This window comes from Oncorhynchus gorbuscha, linkage group LG21, assembly GCF_021184085.1.
Source record: "Oncorhynchus gorbuscha isolate QuinsamMale2020 ecotype Even-year linkage group LG21, OgorEven_v1.0, whole genome shotgun sequence".
Lineage (NCBI taxonomy): Eukaryota > Metazoa > Chordata > Actinopteri > Salmoniformes > Salmonidae > Oncorhynchus > Oncorhynchus gorbuscha.
Window position 1 is genome coordinate 42,644,475 of NC_060193.1, and position 18,298 is coordinate 42,662,772.

The following is an 18,298-nucleotide window of genomic DNA, read 5'->3' on the forward strand; positions in this document are numbered from 1 at the left end:
TGTGTGCGAGAGAGTTTTTAGTCCACCATACCTTTGACTCCTGCCCAGGAGCCAACCAGAGACTTCTCACTCTGGGGGGGGGTGTGTCTCTCTCCATGGCAACCTCTGCTGTCTGTCAGTGCCGCCCATGGCTAGTGCCCCAAGGGACCATAATATCCCAGTCTATCAGTGGTAATGTGACACCCTGTGGTGTGTGACTGACTGTGTGTGTGTGTGTGTCTCCACTCCCTGTAGTTGTCACAGTCCCAGGAGCCAGGATGCACAGCCTAAACTGATATACAACAAACCGTGACCAATATTTTGACCGTATGCTCCAGTATTTTCCTTATAATTTAAGAATGGATTCTATGCGTACAGAGTTTAAAGAGCTTTACTTTGTAAATGGAGAGAACTCACCTAGCTTACTAGCAGTGAAAACGCATTCTACGCCAGCAATTGGCTTCGTTTAACACCAATGATTTGCCGTTGACATGGCGACAAAAGAAAAGGAAAGCAAGTTTGTTAGTAAGGAGATTCATCAGACCAAAGCTGATCTATGACTACTCAGTAAAGAGTGGGTGTTCCATCTCTTTCTCCTCTCGCTCTTTTCATCCCCCCCTCTCTCCCGCTTTGCCTCCCTCCACCACCTCAGAGGAATGGATGTGTTTGTTTGTGTATGCACGGGATGCTAAAAAGGGAGAGGAACGTAAGCATGCATGTATTATAGCCTGGCGCTAACAAGCTCTGGCTTCCTCTGATGAGCTTGTTTGTGCCAGCGTTTGATTTTATGAATGTAAATGTGTTGCAGATAAGGGGTGTGTGTGTGTGTGTGTTCCTGACCCAGGGATGCAGGTGTACTCTATCTATGAGCTTCCCCATAAACAAAAAGGACAGAGGAGAAAGGAAGAGGGGGAAGTAGAATAAATGAGTCCCTCGTTCACCAGTTTCTCTCCAAAGCAATGAGCTGGGGCTTTCAACCAGAGGTGAACAAGGACAACACAGCCCGATACTGCGAGAGCACGGCTTTGATGGAGATAAAGGTCCCGTGGATGAGATCAGAGGAAACCGCAGTTTGTATGTGTGTGCGTTTTCACATGTGCGTGTGGGAGTTTGCACAAGTGTGTGTGTGTTTGTGTGTGTGCGCATGCGTGTGTGTAGAGCTCAGGGACAAGACTAATGTATGAGGATCATTATGGTAGTCATTAGTGTGTGCAGTATAATGACTAGTGAAGGGGGGTTGTTCTGAGAAAGGACAGAACAGAAGACAGTCACTGTGGGAAGTCCGGGGATATGTTAGAATTGACTACCTGTTGTATCTAATAATAATAATAATATATGCCATTTAGCAGACGCTTTTATCCAAAGCGACTTACAGTCATGTGTGCATACATTCTACGTATGGGTGGTCCCGGGGATCGAACCCACTACCCTGGCGTTACAAGCGCCATGCTCTACCAACTGAGCTACAGAAGGACCACTGGGTGGAATGGGTCAGGTTTATTACCTGCATGGCTGGCATCATTTGAGGAGAGGACTCCTCTGTCTCTGTCACACAGTCCTTTTTAACCTCCGCAAGGGTCACACACGCACACGCACACACACGCACACACACGCGCACGCACGCACACACACACACACACACACACACACACACACACACACACACACACACACACACACACACACACACACACACACACACACACACACACACACACACACACACACACACACACACACACACACACACACACACACACAACCAAACTGCATACATACAGTACTGGATTGTACTGTGCACAACCTCTATCAAATGACATTCACACCAATTATATCCACTATACATTCAGGCGAACACACATTCACACAGCCTTACCTAAATTATATGCATGCAAACATGCATCCAGACTAGTGCATGTACAGTACCTTAAAATGATAAATATTCACCTACCTACCTTTTTAATTTAGTTGTCTAAATGCACAGTTGCTGACATCACGCGCGCACACATGCATGCTTTCTCTCTCTCTCTTTTGCTCTCTGTCACTAACGCGCGCACAAGAACACACACACCCTTCTTTCCTCCGTTGTTCCTCCTTGGCAGACCTACCTTCAAGCTCATTTGTTTGTCTATTAATGTAGCCCTCAGGAAACAGCAAATGGATCTGAAGTGGATGCTGGGGAGAGGGCGAGTGTGTGCATCTGTGTTTCTCTAGTGTGTGCCACTGTGTGTGTGTGCCACTGTGTGTGTGTGCCACTGTGTGTGTGTGCCACTGTGTGTGTGTGTGTGCCACTGTGTGTGCCATGTTCTTTCTGCTCTCCACTAACACATGGTCCTATGTTGTTGACCAAGGCTTATACGATAGACAGTTGATTACCTTGCTCATTCAGGTTGATTTGCTCACGTCTAATTTTCCCTCGTCCTCCCTTTCATCCTTTTATTCCTCTTTTGCTGATTTGCCTAATGCTCTTCCCTCCCTCCCTCCCTCCCTCTTACTTTTTCTTTGATGCATAACCACTGTAATCAGGCTTCTGTTCTCCTCCTCCTCTCTCTCCCTCTTTCTCCCCCTTCCTTCCCTCCCTCTCTCCTGTCTGTGTGAGTGACAGTCAGTTCTCCTGTGTTCGTAGCAGACCCCCCCCCCCAGAGCCACACAACTAATTACACTGCCCTAATGAGCACAGTGCAGGACAGGCAGCCAGCTAGCAGGTCATCCCTTGTGTGTGTGTGTGTGTGTGTGTGTGTGTGTGTGTGTGTGTGTGTGTGTGTGTGTGTGTGTGTGTGTGTGTGTGTGTGTGTGTGTGTGTGTGTGTGTGTGTGTGTGTGTGTGTGTGTGTGTGTGTGTGTGTGTGTGTGTGTGTGTGTGTGCGCGAGAGGGAGATGGAGAGTGTTTGCGTTATTTGATTGGGTTTATTTGTATTATAGTGGCATCCATCTTCAGGATGCCCAGCCCACATTGGCCTATAAGACAATGAGTATGTTTCCATCACACTAATCATTTGATATTAAACTGATTATGGCAGTAGGCTGAGTATGGTAAGTCATTTAAACACTTTACTCTGCTACACTTGAAAGGTCAAAAAATAAATCAAAGAAAGCATACACTTATTAAAACACCTTGTTGTCTGAGCTAGCTTTCAAATGATTAGGACATGTCAACAGCTTAATCAGCGTTCCAGCTGTGTATTTGACCTGCGCCTGTGCCGGCAATGGTAGCGCAAGCCTCGCTCTTATGTGCGAATGACGAGAGTTAAAATATGTCGGAAGTTTACATGCACTTAGGTTGGAGTCATTAAAACTCGTTTTTCAACCACTCCACAATTTCTTGTTAACAAACTATAGTTTTGGAAAGTCGGTTAAGACCTCTACTTTGTGCATGACAGAAGTCATTTTTCCAAAAATTGTTTACAGACAAATTATTTCACGTATAATTCACTATCACAATTCCAGTGGCTCAGAAGTTTACATACACTAAGTTGACTGTGCCTTTAAACAGCTTGGAAAATTCCAGAAAATTATGTCATGGCTTTAGAAGCTTCTGATAGGCTAATTGACATAATTTGAGTCAATTGGAGGTGTACATCTGGATGTATTTCAAGGCCTACCTTTAAACTCAGTGCCTCTGCTTGACATCATGGGAAAATCAAAAGAAATCAGCCAAGACCTCAGAAAAAAAATTGTAGACCTCCACAAGTTTGGTTCATCCTTGGGAGCAATTTCCAAACGCCTAAAGGTACCACGATCATCTGTTCAAACGATAGTACGCAAGTATAAACACCATGGGACCACGCAGCTGTTATACCATTCAGCAAGGAAGAAGCCACCGTTCCAAAACCAACATAAAAAAGCCAGACATTACGGTTTGCAACTGAACATGGAGACAAAGATCATACTTTTTGGAGAAATGTCCTCTGGTCTGATGGAAACAAAAATAGAACTGTTTGGCCATAATGACCATCGTTATGTTTGGAGGAAAAAGGGGGAGGCTTGCAAGCCAAAGAACACTATCCCAACCGTTAAGCACGGGGGTGGCAGCATCATGTTGTGGGGGTGCTTTGCTGCAGGAGGGACTGTTGCACTTCACAAAATAGATAGCATCATGAGAAAGTCAAATTATGTGGATATATTGAAGCAAAATCTCAAGACATCAGTCAGGAAGTTCAAGCTTGGTCTTACATGGGTCTCCAAATGGACAATGACCCTAAGCATACTTCCAAAGTTGTCAAATGGCTTCAGGACAAAAAAGTCAAGGTATTGGAAGGGCCATCACAATGGCCTGACCTCAATCCCATAGAAAATGTGTAGTCAGAACTGAAAAAGTGTGCGTGAGCAAGGAGGCCTACAAACCTGACTCAGTTACACCAGCTCTGTCAGAACGAATGGGCCAAAATTCACCTAACTTATTGTGGGAAGCTTGTGGAAGGCTACCCGAAACGTTTGACCCAAGTAAACAATTTAAAGGCAATGCTACCAAATACCAATTGAGTGTATGTAAACTTCTGAACCACTGGGAATGTGATGAAAGAAATAAAAGCTGAAATAAATCATTCTCTCTGCTATTATTCTGACACTTCATATTCTTAAAATAAAGTGTTGATCCAAACTGACCTAAGACCTTTTACTAGGATTAAATGTCAGGAATTGTGAAAAACGGAGTTTAAATGTATTTGGCTAAGGTGTATGTTTATTTTACCTTTATTTAACTAGGCAAGTCAGTTAAGAACAAATTCTTATTTTCAATGACGGCCTAGGAACAGTGGGTTAGCTGTCTGTTCAGGGGCAGAATGACAGATTTGTACCTTGTCAGCTCGGGGATTCGAACTTGCAACCTTTCGGTTACTAGTCCAACACTCTAACCTCTAGGCTACCCTACCACTTGGCTAATCAATCTTCCGACTATGTCTGAACTCAAATTTGGATTTTGGCTGTTGATTTTCTGCATTTAATTAAGTCTCATCAGTAGCCTGATTTCAGATGTCCATGTGAACAGAATTATTAGGGGAATCATTATTCTTGCAAAGCATGTAAACGTTTTAAACTATTTAAGTATTTGGACAAGTTCACCTATGTGTATTAAAGTAGTCATACATTTGGTATTTGAAATGGTCATTTTGGAGTCACTTATATTGTAAATAAGAATAGAATGATTTTAACACTTCTACTTTAATGTGGATGCTACCATGATTACGGATGATCATGAATTAATTGTGAATAATGAGTGAGAAAGTTGCAGAGGAACCAAGGTCATACCTGCAAAAAAAGGTTAACCTCCCCTGGTTCTGGTAATGGTGAGAGGTTAACATCTATTGGGGGCATCTTTGTGCTCATCATTATTCACGATTCGTGCACATTTAAGTGTGTACGTGTGTAAATTTGTGGCCAGCCAGATCTAGTCATTAGCTCCATTCCCCTGCTCAGTGGTGTGTTGGTAAATCTATGCAGGTTCTCTGTGGGAATCCTTCCCCACTTGTCTACTAGGGTGTAATGGCAGCCTGGTGTGTGTGTACCCGATAAAGAGGGTGTGTGTATACAGTCTTGGAATGCTTCCCAAATGATACCACATTCCCTCTATAGTACACTACTTTTGAACAAAGTCATAGGGCTCTGGTCAAAAGTAGTGCACTATATAGGGTGCCATTTGGGACACACATTAGGTCTAAGGACAGCCTGCCCTGTGGCCTGAAGCCAATCCTGTTCGAAAGGCAAGCAGCTAAACCTAGCATCACACACCTCTCCGCTCCACCACGCTCCAGCACCGTACTTACACAACCTGACAGGGCAGGTTTCACACGCTTGCATAAGCGCAGCTGGACCATGTAAATGGCAGTTAATTCACCTTGACCTTGTCCACTCAACAACTGTCTGTCTCAGAGAGCGAGTGAAGGGGGAGAGAGAGTGACTGAATGTTTTTGTCTTTGTGTCCCAAGGGTTAAAGTTCTCAGTCACTGCGACGGATATCCATCATATGGATTCTGGAGAGGTCGTTTTTGCGATACATTTTTGTAGATAAATAAACCTCTCTGGGGGAGGGGGGGGGTTGGAGATGACAGCTTAATACAGAGAAGCATGTCTGTTCTACAAAATAAATGCCGTAATAAATGTATTCTCAAACATGTCATTTTTTCTGTTACACTTTGTGTACTGAACTGACATGCATGATTGTTGCTGACACTGATGTCCAGACGAAGGGAAGGAAACAGTCAATAATGTTCCACCACCGCGGCGCTCAACTAGAACTGTGGTGCGTGGCTCACTGCAACTGCTGGGAAAGTCATTAAGACTCAACTTGATCACTCGGGATTTAACTTTCCAGTGCTGCTATTTTTTTGCCATGTAATGTTATGAAAACAAAACCAGACAACCTACTAGTAGAATAGTTGACCTACTTACCTGGTTGACTTGTTGTGTGTCCTATGAGAGAGAAATAGTCTTCCCAAGGCACGTTGAAGTTGTAAGTGGGAGGAGACATGTATTCTGACAAGCAATCATTATAACAATCAGGATGTTGTGTCCAATGGGGTAAATGCAGATGGTCCAACCCCATGCGTCGGCCTATATTTACTGCCACGATGCTGCATCATTTGGGGTACAGGTGATAATGCTTATGGCTAATGGCACATCTGATAATATAGCCTATCCATATCAGATGTGCTAATTGCTCACATTTTAACATAATCATTTGTACATTGGTTTTAAAAAAACTGTGTTATTGGGCTAATTTCTGAAAGTGGAAATTATATTTTTTTAATGTGTCAGTATAATTAAATGTTTATTAATTTGGGAGTAGAATGTCCTTTTAAAAACATACCGGACCCCCTAAACAATGGGATTGGAATTGGTCTAACGTGCAGGTAAATACACGTACAAAATGATCCTCTTTCCCTAGGAGCATGATGGTCTTTACTGACTGAACGTACTCTAGATAAGTTATGTGGGTGTGTATGTATTACTGTGTGTGTGCCTATTTGTGTGTGTCTGTGTTCCTGTTAACATTTTTGTGTGTGATTGAGAGAGTTTGTGTTTTGTCTCTGCAGCCCCCTGACCGAGACGGTGGAACTCTCTGGAGAACAGGGGCCGCTGGGGATCCACGTCGTCCCTTACTGCTCCTCACTGAGTGGACGGTGAGGAACACACACATTTACTTTCAGTCACTCACTGTAACTCACTCAATTTCTAGCACATTCTCTCCCCATACATTGAAGACTGTTTGTGTGTGTGTTCAAACTGTATCTATCATCCATTCTCAGGACCCTGGGCCTGCACATTAAAGGTATCGAAGCGAACAGTCGCTCCAAGAGAGAGGGCATATTCCGGGAGGATGAGTGCATCGTTCAGATTAACGGCACCGAGCTAATGGACAAGACATTTGCCCAGTACGTACCTCGGCTCTTCGCTATCGCAGGATGAGTCTCAAATGTCTCCGTATTCCCTCTATAGTGCACTCCTTTTGACTAGGCCCGTAAATATCTGGTCAAAAGTAGTGCACTATGTAGGGAATAGGTTGCCATTTGAGACTCATCCTTGTATCATTTTGGATGCAAGCCTGCTCTACACTATCCCACATCTACCATTGTGAATCCCGTCTGTCACTCAGTTTCCCTTTTCTTAGGAGCCCTTAATCCCTGCTCTTACAAATCCTCCGTATTTCTGGATTTATCTCACGCCACATCTCCACAGCAACAAAAGAGTGTGAGAGGGAAAACGAAAGCGAGAAACACTCATTCTCTTGCTTCACTGTTGTCGGGAATAGGTTAATTTAGTACTATTGCAACATTGGTTAGACTTCAAAAGGAGTGGGACAGTAGCTGTGAGGGCTAGTGAGTGAGAAAGATAAGGGTAGACGAACAGTAAAAAGAGAGAGAATTGGGGGTGTATCAAGGAGGATTGTCTAATGCCCTAACTGAATGAAAGGCCCAGTAAAAGAGGTGGACCTTATTAGGTCTGATAATTTAGCCCAGAAGAGGCTTGACAATAGGTCTGACACTGCTAGCCTGGTCCTGGATAACCAGTTGCTACTAGTGACTACTACTATAGATTACTTGTCTAAAGACTACTTGTCTCTAGCGAATTGACTCTTGATGGTCTAGTCTGTGACCGTTAGTCAATGCGGGTGTTGAACATAGTTCAAAGCTTGAGTTTGTACTGGTGTTGATACCTCTGTGGTGTTGAAGCTCTGTGCTTGGTGTACTAGTAACCACTACTAGAGTGACAGTGTGATCTTTCAACACATTTCCATAAATACATAGGGGAAAACTGTACAATCAAGTCTGATATCACAGTATTCTCAACCTTCAGTCATGTCCTCCGAAGACGGACATTCATGATGTCTCTTCCACCCACAGGTCACAGGAAGTGTTCCGTCAGGCCATGTGTTCCCCTCTGATGCGCCTGGAGATCCTGCCGCTGGCCAACAAGCAGCGCTACGAGAAACGCCTCATTGGGCAGCTCTTCACCGACGGTCACGACTCCATCCCCAAAGCCAAGAGCCCCCTCATGATCCACCAACAAATAGATGCTAAACCAGAACAGATCAATCTCAAACTGGAGCCGAGACGTCCAGACCTCCATGTCCTCCGCTCCAAGAACCCCGATCTGCCAGCCTCTCTCACCCCGCTAGGGGAGCACCGGACTGGGCACGTCCCAGAGGAGATGCCCCTCAGTGTGTCCCCAGCCCCAGTGGTCAGGGATCGGGATGGGGCCTCCCCTGCGGCGGTGGGGGGCAGCGAGAGCCCTCTGCCCCGGGGAAAGGGTCCCACAGGGCTCCCGAACCTGTCCAACCTGACCAACCAGAAGGGAGGCCGGAAGCTGAAGATTGACCTGAAGAAAGGTATGGAGGCACTATGGAAAAGGGGGACACTACAGCTGTGTTCAAATACCCATACTAACATACTACATACTTAATGAGTATATACCATTAGTTAATTTTTTAGTATACGGGAAATGAACAATATCGTATCAGTTGAGCATAATAGAGCTTCACCTGTCAACCGGTAGTTGATGCTGTTGCTATGCAACCTTGTGCTAGCTTGTTAGCTTAACAAATTACTAGCTAAACATTTTATGTTTCCGGGTGTGTTCGTAAATTCGATTTGGAGTGCTAGAGTGCGCTCTGGGCGTTCGTAAATCCAGAGCGTTGTCAGATTGTCCGTTCATAAATTCAGTCAAGCACCCACGCTAACTGACTAACGTTGGCTAGCTACTTCTTTACACGAATGAGAGAACACCTCACTGACCATTTTACTCTTCCTAGCAGAGCTGGTTAGGCTGTTTTCATTATCCAGAGCTTTGGTGATTGTAACTGCTGCTGGCAACAATTTAATTACACTTTTGTTTTGCTGACGTTTACTGACACCAGCCATATTCAACGGGTGTTGAGCTTTCGTAAATTCATCAGTTATTCTGCGCAATAGTGTTCTGAAATCGGAATAGATAGCCATTGAATCGCACGACTATACCACTTAGCAAAGAAGGATGTGAATAATCAAGCCAATAAATGTTGGTTAGTCAGTTAGATAGCAGATAGTTAATATACTGCCTGGCAAGTTCGATGTATCAGTAGCCAACTAACGTTAAGTAACTAGCTAACATACCGGTACATACTGCTGTAATGCTATGAGGTTTGTAAGGATAGCATAGCTAACAAATTGTCATCCATCATAATGTGTAACATAACTTTTTTACTTTATTACATTTTCTGAACATTTGTCATAATTAGTTTGTATCCTCTCTCGTCGGACTTCCATTTTCTTCAAATCTGAAAAGTTATGAAGCCATGCCCATTTTCGGAAGAATTGCATTGTAGCCTAGTGGTTAGAGTTTTGGACCAGTAACCAAAAGGTTGCAGGATCGAATCCCTGAGCTGAAAAGGTAAACATCTGTCGTTCTGCCCCTGACCAAGGCAGTTAACCCACTGTTCCCCAGTAGGCTGTCATTGTTAATAAGAATCTGTTCTTAACTGACTTGCTTAGTTTAATACAAATACTACTAATAAAAAAGTCATATGGGCCCTAAAAGCATGGAAATAGTGTCCACTGGATGTATACTTCATCTGGGAACTTATGGCATACTAACTATATCCATATTATGACTAATAGCATAGTATATACTCAATTCACGTCACAAATAGTATAGTTAGTGCTGTTGGTATGAGTATTTAAACACAGCTTATGTGTTATAGAGCACATCGAGATGATCCACCACGTTATTGGTTCACAACATTTCGATCAAAACAGATCTTCAACAGGTTTTTGTTCTTCTGTAAAGGTTTAAGGTGTTGTAGTATTGGGTTCAATTTAGTTTTCAATTCAGTGAAATGAAATTTAAATCATTGAATCATTGTAGAAAACAACGGACAAATCAGAGTTTTTAATTGAAACTGAATTCTTAGGCTGTGTTTACACAGGCAGCCCAAATCTCTTATTTTGTCATAATATCAGATATTTTGCCATAAGATCAGAATTGGGCTGCCTGTGTAAACCCAGACTTAGAGATTATGTGGTTGTGCTCTTCCATGGTTAAAGCGGCACTCAGCTGTAGAAACAACAATTTGATCCCTGCCCTTATTTCGGTAAAAAGCTGAGGCATGGGGCTGGAGAAATGTAACCACTCTCAAATCGATAGTTTAGGTAGTTTTAACCATGTTTTGAGGCTATATAGAGTTTTTTAGTTTTTTTGTACATTTACTTTGTTTACGAACATTTGAGTACATTTTTCTTCTTAACCTTTTATTTAACTAGGCAAGTCAGTTAAGAACAAATTCTTATTTACATTGACGGCCGACACCGGCCAAACTCGGACAACGCTGGGGCAATTGTGCACCGCCCTGTGGGACTCCCAATCACAGTCAGTTGTGATACAGCCTGGATTCGAACCAGGGTCTGTAGTGACACCTCTAGCACTGAGATGCAGTGCCTTAGACCGCAGCGCAACTCTGGAGCAAACAAGCTTATATTTTGTGATCTGATGAGGTACGACAGTTGAACTAAGCTCATGAGGCATTTATAAATTATGTTCTTCAAGAATCAATGGGTACATAGCAGTAATTTATAAGTCCAAAAATGGATGTAGCAACTAATAATTACCCCTTTAAAGACTTCTCTCCCAGCATGAGTGACTGCAAGAAGGTTTAGAAGCATTAATGGAAGGTAGGCAGAAGCTTAGCTGCCAGATGAGATTTGATCACTCGCTATCTTTTAGTATGCCCCTTTTGGCTTTTCTCCACCGCTCACCATGGTGGCAGTTTTCACTCATTGCTTGGAGGCACGTACACACACAGACATGCACGCGCAGACACAAATAGATACACATGTGAGCTTGGACACACACACACACACTCTTGAAATCGCCGTGTCCACAGGGAGAGGAGCCATGGGAGGGAATGATATCTCAGGATACCTCTCTCTCCCTCCCTCCCTCCCTCCCCTCTCCTTCTTTCTCTCCCTTCACCTTCCTCCATCAGGCAGTGTGAGGCCTGCTCACACGTGAAATTGAAGGCAGCCCTCCTCTTAATCCACATAAGAAAACAGTTGTCTCTGGCTTTGAGGCTGAGGTCGCGTCCCGAATAGCACCCTATTCTCTTTGTAGTGCAATACTTTTGACCAGGGCCCATGTGCACTTTAAAGGGAATAGGGTACCAGCAGAGTGGGCTCCACAGCAGACTGGTGGAAGTTGATCACCAGTTTACTCAGGAGGAACCCACTAAGCCCCGCACAGAATGCAGGGTGAGTGGAGAGATGTCGCCCTCCATTTATTGGCACACCAAGTGATCTTATTGCGACGTGATGGGATGATGTGGGGTCATGATGATGGGGACAGGTCTGTCCGTATATTGAAGAAAGGCTCTGCTTTTTTGACTCTACAATGCAAGTCCTGCAGCCAGTAGTTTTATCTTATCTTGATTATTGTCCAGTCATATGATCAAGTGCTACAAAGAAAGACCTAAGCTGTGTTCGAATACCCATACATAATGAGTATATACTATATATACTATTAGTTCATTTTAGTATACTGTAAACGAACAGTAACCTTTCAGTTGCGCGTACTTGCTATTCACCTGTCTAGCGGAAGTTGGTGCTCTTGCTAGCTAATTAGCATAACAAATTACTAGTTAGACATTTTACGAATTTGGATGTGTTCTTATATTCAATCTGGATTGCTAGAGTGCACTCGTAAATTCAGAGCGTTTTGCACACTGGATGCACAGGCCGAGGAGTAGGGTTGTTTGGAGCGTTCTGGCCTTATAGCGGCAGTCAAGCACCCATGCTAATGTTGGCTAGCTAGCTAGCTAGCTAGCTACTTCCAGACACTCTGACCATTTTACTCTTCTGAACAGAGCTGGTTAGACAGTGTTCATGTTATCCAGAGCGTTGGTGACTGTAACTGTGCTGCTGCAAATGATGTAATTATGGGGGTTTTTGCCAACGTTTACTGACACCAGCCATATTCAACCGGTGTTGAGCGCTCGTAAATTCATTATTCTGCGCTCTGGCACACTCAGGCAAGAGTGCTCCGAAATTGGAGTAGATAGCCAGGGCGAATTTACGAATGCACCCGAATGTCCATTCAGAGCGCACAATGACTTTACCATTTAGCTACGCTAAGAATGACGGGAATAATCAAGTCGATAAACATTGGGTGGGTAGTTCGTTCGCCTATAGTTAATATACTGGCCGGTTTGATGTATAAGCAGCCAACTAACGTTTGGAATTGTAATGAAACAGGCAGGGAGCAGGTCTCGAACCCTCGACCTTCGAGCCCGAGGTCCGGTGCGCTATCGACTGTGCCGCAAAAGCATGCTCGTGCGGCAGAGTCTATTTCCGCGCTTATAAACTCAGGGTCGCGAACATAATGATGTAACGATCTGTTGTGTGGTTCGTAAGGACAGCGTAGACCTTGAAGTAGTGGTTCCCATTGCTCTGCAAGGGCCGGGGCCTTTGTGGAGTGATGGGTAACGATGCTTTGTGGGTGACTGTTGTTAATGTGTGCAGAGGGTCCCTGGTTCGCGCCCGGGTATGGGCGAGGGGACGGTTTAAAGTTATACTGTTACACATGGTCTACACACAGCACTGACACACACACACACACACACACACACACACACACACACACACACACACACACACACACACACACACACACACACACACACACACACACACACACACACACACACACACACACACACACACACACACACACACGTACCCCACCAGACATGCCACCAGGGGTCTTTTCAAAGTCCCCAGGGCCAGAACAAATTCAAGGAAACATACAGTATTATACAGAGCTATGATTCCATGGAACTCCCATCCTTCTCATATAGCGCAAGTAGCACAGCAAACTTGTTTTTATTTTTTATTTTTTTTACGAATAAAGCAACACCTCAAGGCACAACCCCCCTCCCCATGTCACCTACTTGTGTGTATGTACTGACATATGTGTAACTGATAGATGTGCACACACTACATGTGAATGTTTTTAAACGTATGTAAATTGTGAAGTCTTTTGAGTGCAGTCTCTTTTTCATTATGTCAGACCCCAGTAAGACTCCAATGGGGATACTAGTCAATCAACTCAAGGATGGGAAAGATAGTATAGCAAAGACGATCAGGATAACTGATCAAATCCCTCTGTCCCCCACTCTATCTCTCTCTTGTTTTTTCATCTCTTTTCCTCTCTTCTTCATTCTCTCTTTCTTTCCCTCTCTCTCTGTCCCTCTATCGTTCCTTAAAAAAAATATATATATATTTCACTCCCTGTTTCTCTTTCCTCCCACCCTCCCCTCTCTTTGCTCTCCAGGTACCGAGGGGCTAGGTTTTACTGTGGTGACCCGGGACTCGACGGTCCATGGCCCGGGGCCCATCCTAATCAAGAACATTCTCCCCCGGGGCGCCGCCATCAAAGATGGCCGCCTGCAGCCCGGCGACCGCATCCTGGAGGTGAAACAGTCATTTGACCTTTTGAATTCCTTAAAAGTGCGTCCTTCCTTCCTGCCATCCTTGAAGTAATGACTGATTCGGCATGATTCGATAGGTGAACTCAAGTGTTCCACCACACGGCATTCACCTGTCCATTCATTTCTAATCATCAGTGATTGCTTCATGGAATGGAGGAAGGAAGCACCTTTTCAAGTATTCAAACAGTGCCGTCTGTGGCTGATAAATGAGTTGTATTTTTGTTCCCGGGAGGTGGTCATTTTAAACCTTTTAAATATCTAGGTGGAAGTAAGTATTCTATGTATTTATAAGCACTGCGAAGCACATTGTGTATATACTGAACATATTTGAACCCTTTCCTGTGATGTGTGTGTAGGTGAACAGTGTAGACATGACTGATCGAACTCAGGAGGAGCTGGTGGCCATGCTGCGCAGCACCAAGCAGGGGGAGTGTGTCTCTGTGGTGGTGGTCAGACAAGAGGATCTCTTCCTACCCAGAGAGCTGGTGAGAACACACACCTTTTATCTCTCCTAGCCACCTCCAATTGCTCTGGACTCTGCATGATCTTTGATGCAGATAGGTTACCAGGAATTTTCACCTTTCCCCTCTTTGTCTTAAAAATGTTGTTACCCCTCATTACCCCTCAAAATGCCTTTCTCTTTCTATTACTATTGAAGGGCGTTCAACCTCTTTTGAACTTCCCTTTTGCCCCCTGCATGCATGCCCTCACCTCCACACACACACACACACACACACACACACACACACACACACACACACACACACACACACACACACACACACACACACACACACACACACACACACACACGTACCCAGCGCCCCATTCCTCTTCCTGCCCTTATCTGGGGTTGTTGACTCAGAAGCTGACAGGAAGTCACACGCACGTCCCTGCGGCCTCGCAGGAAGTGGTGCGTGTCGACACACACGGCTGTTAAGTGACCGTTTAGATGTGGCCAGAGACCTCTCTGACTCCTCGCCGAGCGGTGTGTTTTTTTTTACCCCTTTATCTAAATAAGCTGCCCGTCAGCTGCCCAGGTGGTACCCTACAGCAGCGTGTGTGTGCATGTGTGTGTCCTGTGTATAACTGTGTGTGGGTGTGTTGGTCCTCTCCGGAAACAGCGCTCTGTCCTTGTGTGCCACTCACTACTCCTGTGATTATTCACATTATTCCGTTTCCTCAACTTCAAAGCATTCAGGAGGGACAACTCCGACGCTTTGTAGTGAACGATGCATATTCACATGGAACACGCACTCAAGCACACACACTAGCATGCATGCACACAAACATACACACACATGTGCACACACATGTGCACACACATACACACACATGAACACACACACTCGGTGCTCACATTAGCCCTCATTAAAATACCCTACATTTCCACAACATCCACACTGAAGCGCTTCTTCAATTCCTCTTTTGTCTTGTTCTTTTGAACTCTGTCTTGATCTGGGCTGTTGAAGTTAGAGGCCCTTAAAGATAAACTCCTTATTGTCTCTGCAAGCCTCTTCCTCAAAGATAGTTTCATGTCCCTCAAGCTCATGTACATGTTCACACTCACTCAAGTTCAGCAATGGTCGCACACAGAACGTATGCAGGCAGGCACGCGCGCACACATGCACACGCACACACAATCAACCGCAACTCATTCCAAGACCTTAAACTTCCACATTTAGATGCAATGGTGGTCTGTTGTCCAGTTGATGCGTACGTGTATAACACTTGTCTTCTCTCCTTATTATGCCTCAGTCACAACCCTAATACTGCAGCTGCACTCACAAAGCCCCCAACACAAATACCCATCTATTTAGCCTCAGAACATGACACCGGGCGTGAATACATGTTTATGAAAATTAAAAAATCCTCCCCAACTCATTCTAATGTCATTGGGTTAGTATCTCCCAGGGGCCAATTATAGCTGTGTGTGTGTGTGCATATGTTTCTATAGGCTATAGTAGTGAAGGCCAAAACACATAAGGGTACCTAAAATTTCAAAATCAAATAGCTAAATGATCCATGGTATGCCCCCCAGACGCCTCATGGGTCTCCCAGTCACGGCCGGCTGTGACACAGCCTGGGATCAAACCCAGGACTTGTAGTGACACCAAGTTTTGTTCACTCGGGAGAACATTTTTTTTTTTTTTTTAATCTGTGTTTCTTTTTTTTTTATAGGCCAAAAGCCGCCATTTACTGGCTAGCGGAAAACCTGGTGCGTGTGTGTGTGGACCACACTCAGGAGAATGGCTTCTTCTATGAGCCCAAGATTAAAATATGAAAAGACCAAATTATGAGATTGCAACGCATTTGTGTGAAGATGTGCATGTGATCAGAATTTGACTTTAAAATGCCAGTTAGACTCAACTACATTACATCCCACACTATTGTAATCAAATGTCCTATCCACTCAAAGAACTGCGATCTCCGCTTTTGTGTGCGTTTGGTGTCCGAGCACACACACACACATCTATGTATTGATGGCAACATATACTTTCCCATGAGTTTTTAGCAGTTTGTGGAAAACTAATATAGTTCACCTCTGGGCTTGTCAGCAACAAGAGGAAATAGCTTGCACACACGTTATGTTATTCTATCCTTGTGGGGACATAAAATGAATTTCCATTCAAAATCCTTTTTTACCCTTAACATAACCCTTACCATAACCCTAACCTAAACCTGTAGCCCAAACCCTAAACCTCAACCTTACTCCTTAACCTAACCACTAACCCCTTAACCTAATTGTAATCCTAATTCCAACCCCTAAATTTAAAATAGCCTTTGTCATCACGGTGACCTGTGACATTTCCCCACGAGGGTGATTTTCCCTTGTTTTACTATCCTTGTGGGGACTTTTGGGGATTTTAGGTCCCTACAAAGATAGAAGAACCAACACACACACACACACACACACACACACACACACACACACACACACACACACACACACACACACACACACAGAAAAGCGTCCCTCTGTTCCTTGTGGAGGAGAACACACTTTAACTGGCCCTGTCTTCCTCTGTGAGGTGTCGACATAGTTGTTGACATGCAGCTCTTCAGCAGAATAACATGGCGTAGTTGAGCGACGGATTGACAGCTGCATATCCTGTCATTCACACAGAGACCGAATGACTCCCACCGTGCTGTTGGAAAAGGTTCATTGCCATATCCTAGGACCTTAGGATATATCCTAGGACCTTAAAAGTTCCTACTGATGTTTCCCTGTGACATTTTCCGTGCTGATGTTTAGGATGATGTCATTATTTAACCTAAATACAGTTCAGAGTGTACAAAACATTAAGAACACCTGTTCTTTCCATCCCCTAGACAGACCATGTGAATCCAGGTGAAAGCTATGATCCCTTATTGATGTCACTTTGTTAAATCCACTTCAATCAGTATAGATGAAGGGGATGAGACAATTTTAAAGAACGATTTTTAAGCCTTGAGACAATTGAGACATGGATTGTTTCTGGGTGCCATTCAGAGGGTGACAAATATAAGTGCCTTTGAACGGGGTATGGTTGTAGGTGCCAGGCGCAACAGTTTGAGTGTGCTGAGAACTGCAACGCTGGTGGGTTTTTCACGCTCAACAGTTTCCCGTCGGTATCAAGAATGGTGCACCACCCAAAGGACATCCAGCCAACTTGACACAACTGTGAGAAGCATTGGAGTCAACATGACGAACCCTGACAAATTCAGGCCCTTCTGAGGGCAAAAGGGGGGAGGGGTTCTTAATGTTTTGTACACTCAGAGTAAACTGCCATCTAAATTACTGACACTTGCTCATTAATATTGTTAGGGAATATTCAATCAAATCACAAACTGGGCTGTCTGTCAGATGATCTGAGACCCTTGTTTAGAAGCAAAATGATCATTCAATTTCATTTGACATATGTGCAGAACGGGACTTCGGTTACTTAGACAATAAGAATAGGCAATCGGGTCCCGAAAGCAAAGCATGGGACTATACTTAGGTGTGATCCTCGCCTTTCAAGAAAAACTTGATGATAAAACCTGATCTGGACTTGATTGTCAGTGTTTAGTTTGTTCTTCGGATTGGATTGGATGTGATGTGGATTTTTTGTTGGGGAGGTGGATGGATGTGCCCTGGGCAGGATCGAGGGGTCACGTCACACAAGGCAAACCTGGAAGTGTGGTCATGAGACAGGAAGCGTAGTGGCCTTGCAGCTTGCCAGACCTGTATGTTTGGTCGTGTTCGAGAGAATTGAAACCGTGATGTATCATGGATAAATTGAGACGGACTGATTTTACAAATAATACTGAGTAGTTATTTGTGATGCAAGGTGATTTGTAGGACAATCAGTCTGGACTCGCCTTTAAAAGTGGTCCAACGCTCCAT

At 44.3% G+C, this 18,298-nt stretch overlaps 1 protein-coding gene across 3 annotated transcripts in view; it reads left to right on the forward strand.

Annotated features, from left to right (window-relative positions):
- LOC124007709 (partitioning defective 3 homolog B-like) overlaps positions 1–18,298 on the forward strand; it is a 171,153-nt gene that overhangs the window by 58,726 nt on the left and 94,129 nt on the right. For all 3 annotated transcript variants that reach the window (XM_046318418.1, XM_046318419.1, XM_046318421.1), the window contains 5 exons: positions 7,010–7,096; positions 7,223–7,348; positions 8,318–8,802; positions 13,773–13,912; positions 14,286–14,414. In XM_046318418.1, the coding sequence (XP_046174374.1) occupies positions 7,010–7,096; positions 7,223–7,348; positions 8,318–8,802; positions 13,773–13,912; positions 14,286–14,414 (967 nt within the window). The remainder of the gene's footprint in view (positions 1–7,009; positions 7,097–7,222; positions 7,349–8,317; positions 8,803–13,772; positions 13,913–14,285; positions 14,415–18,298) is intronic.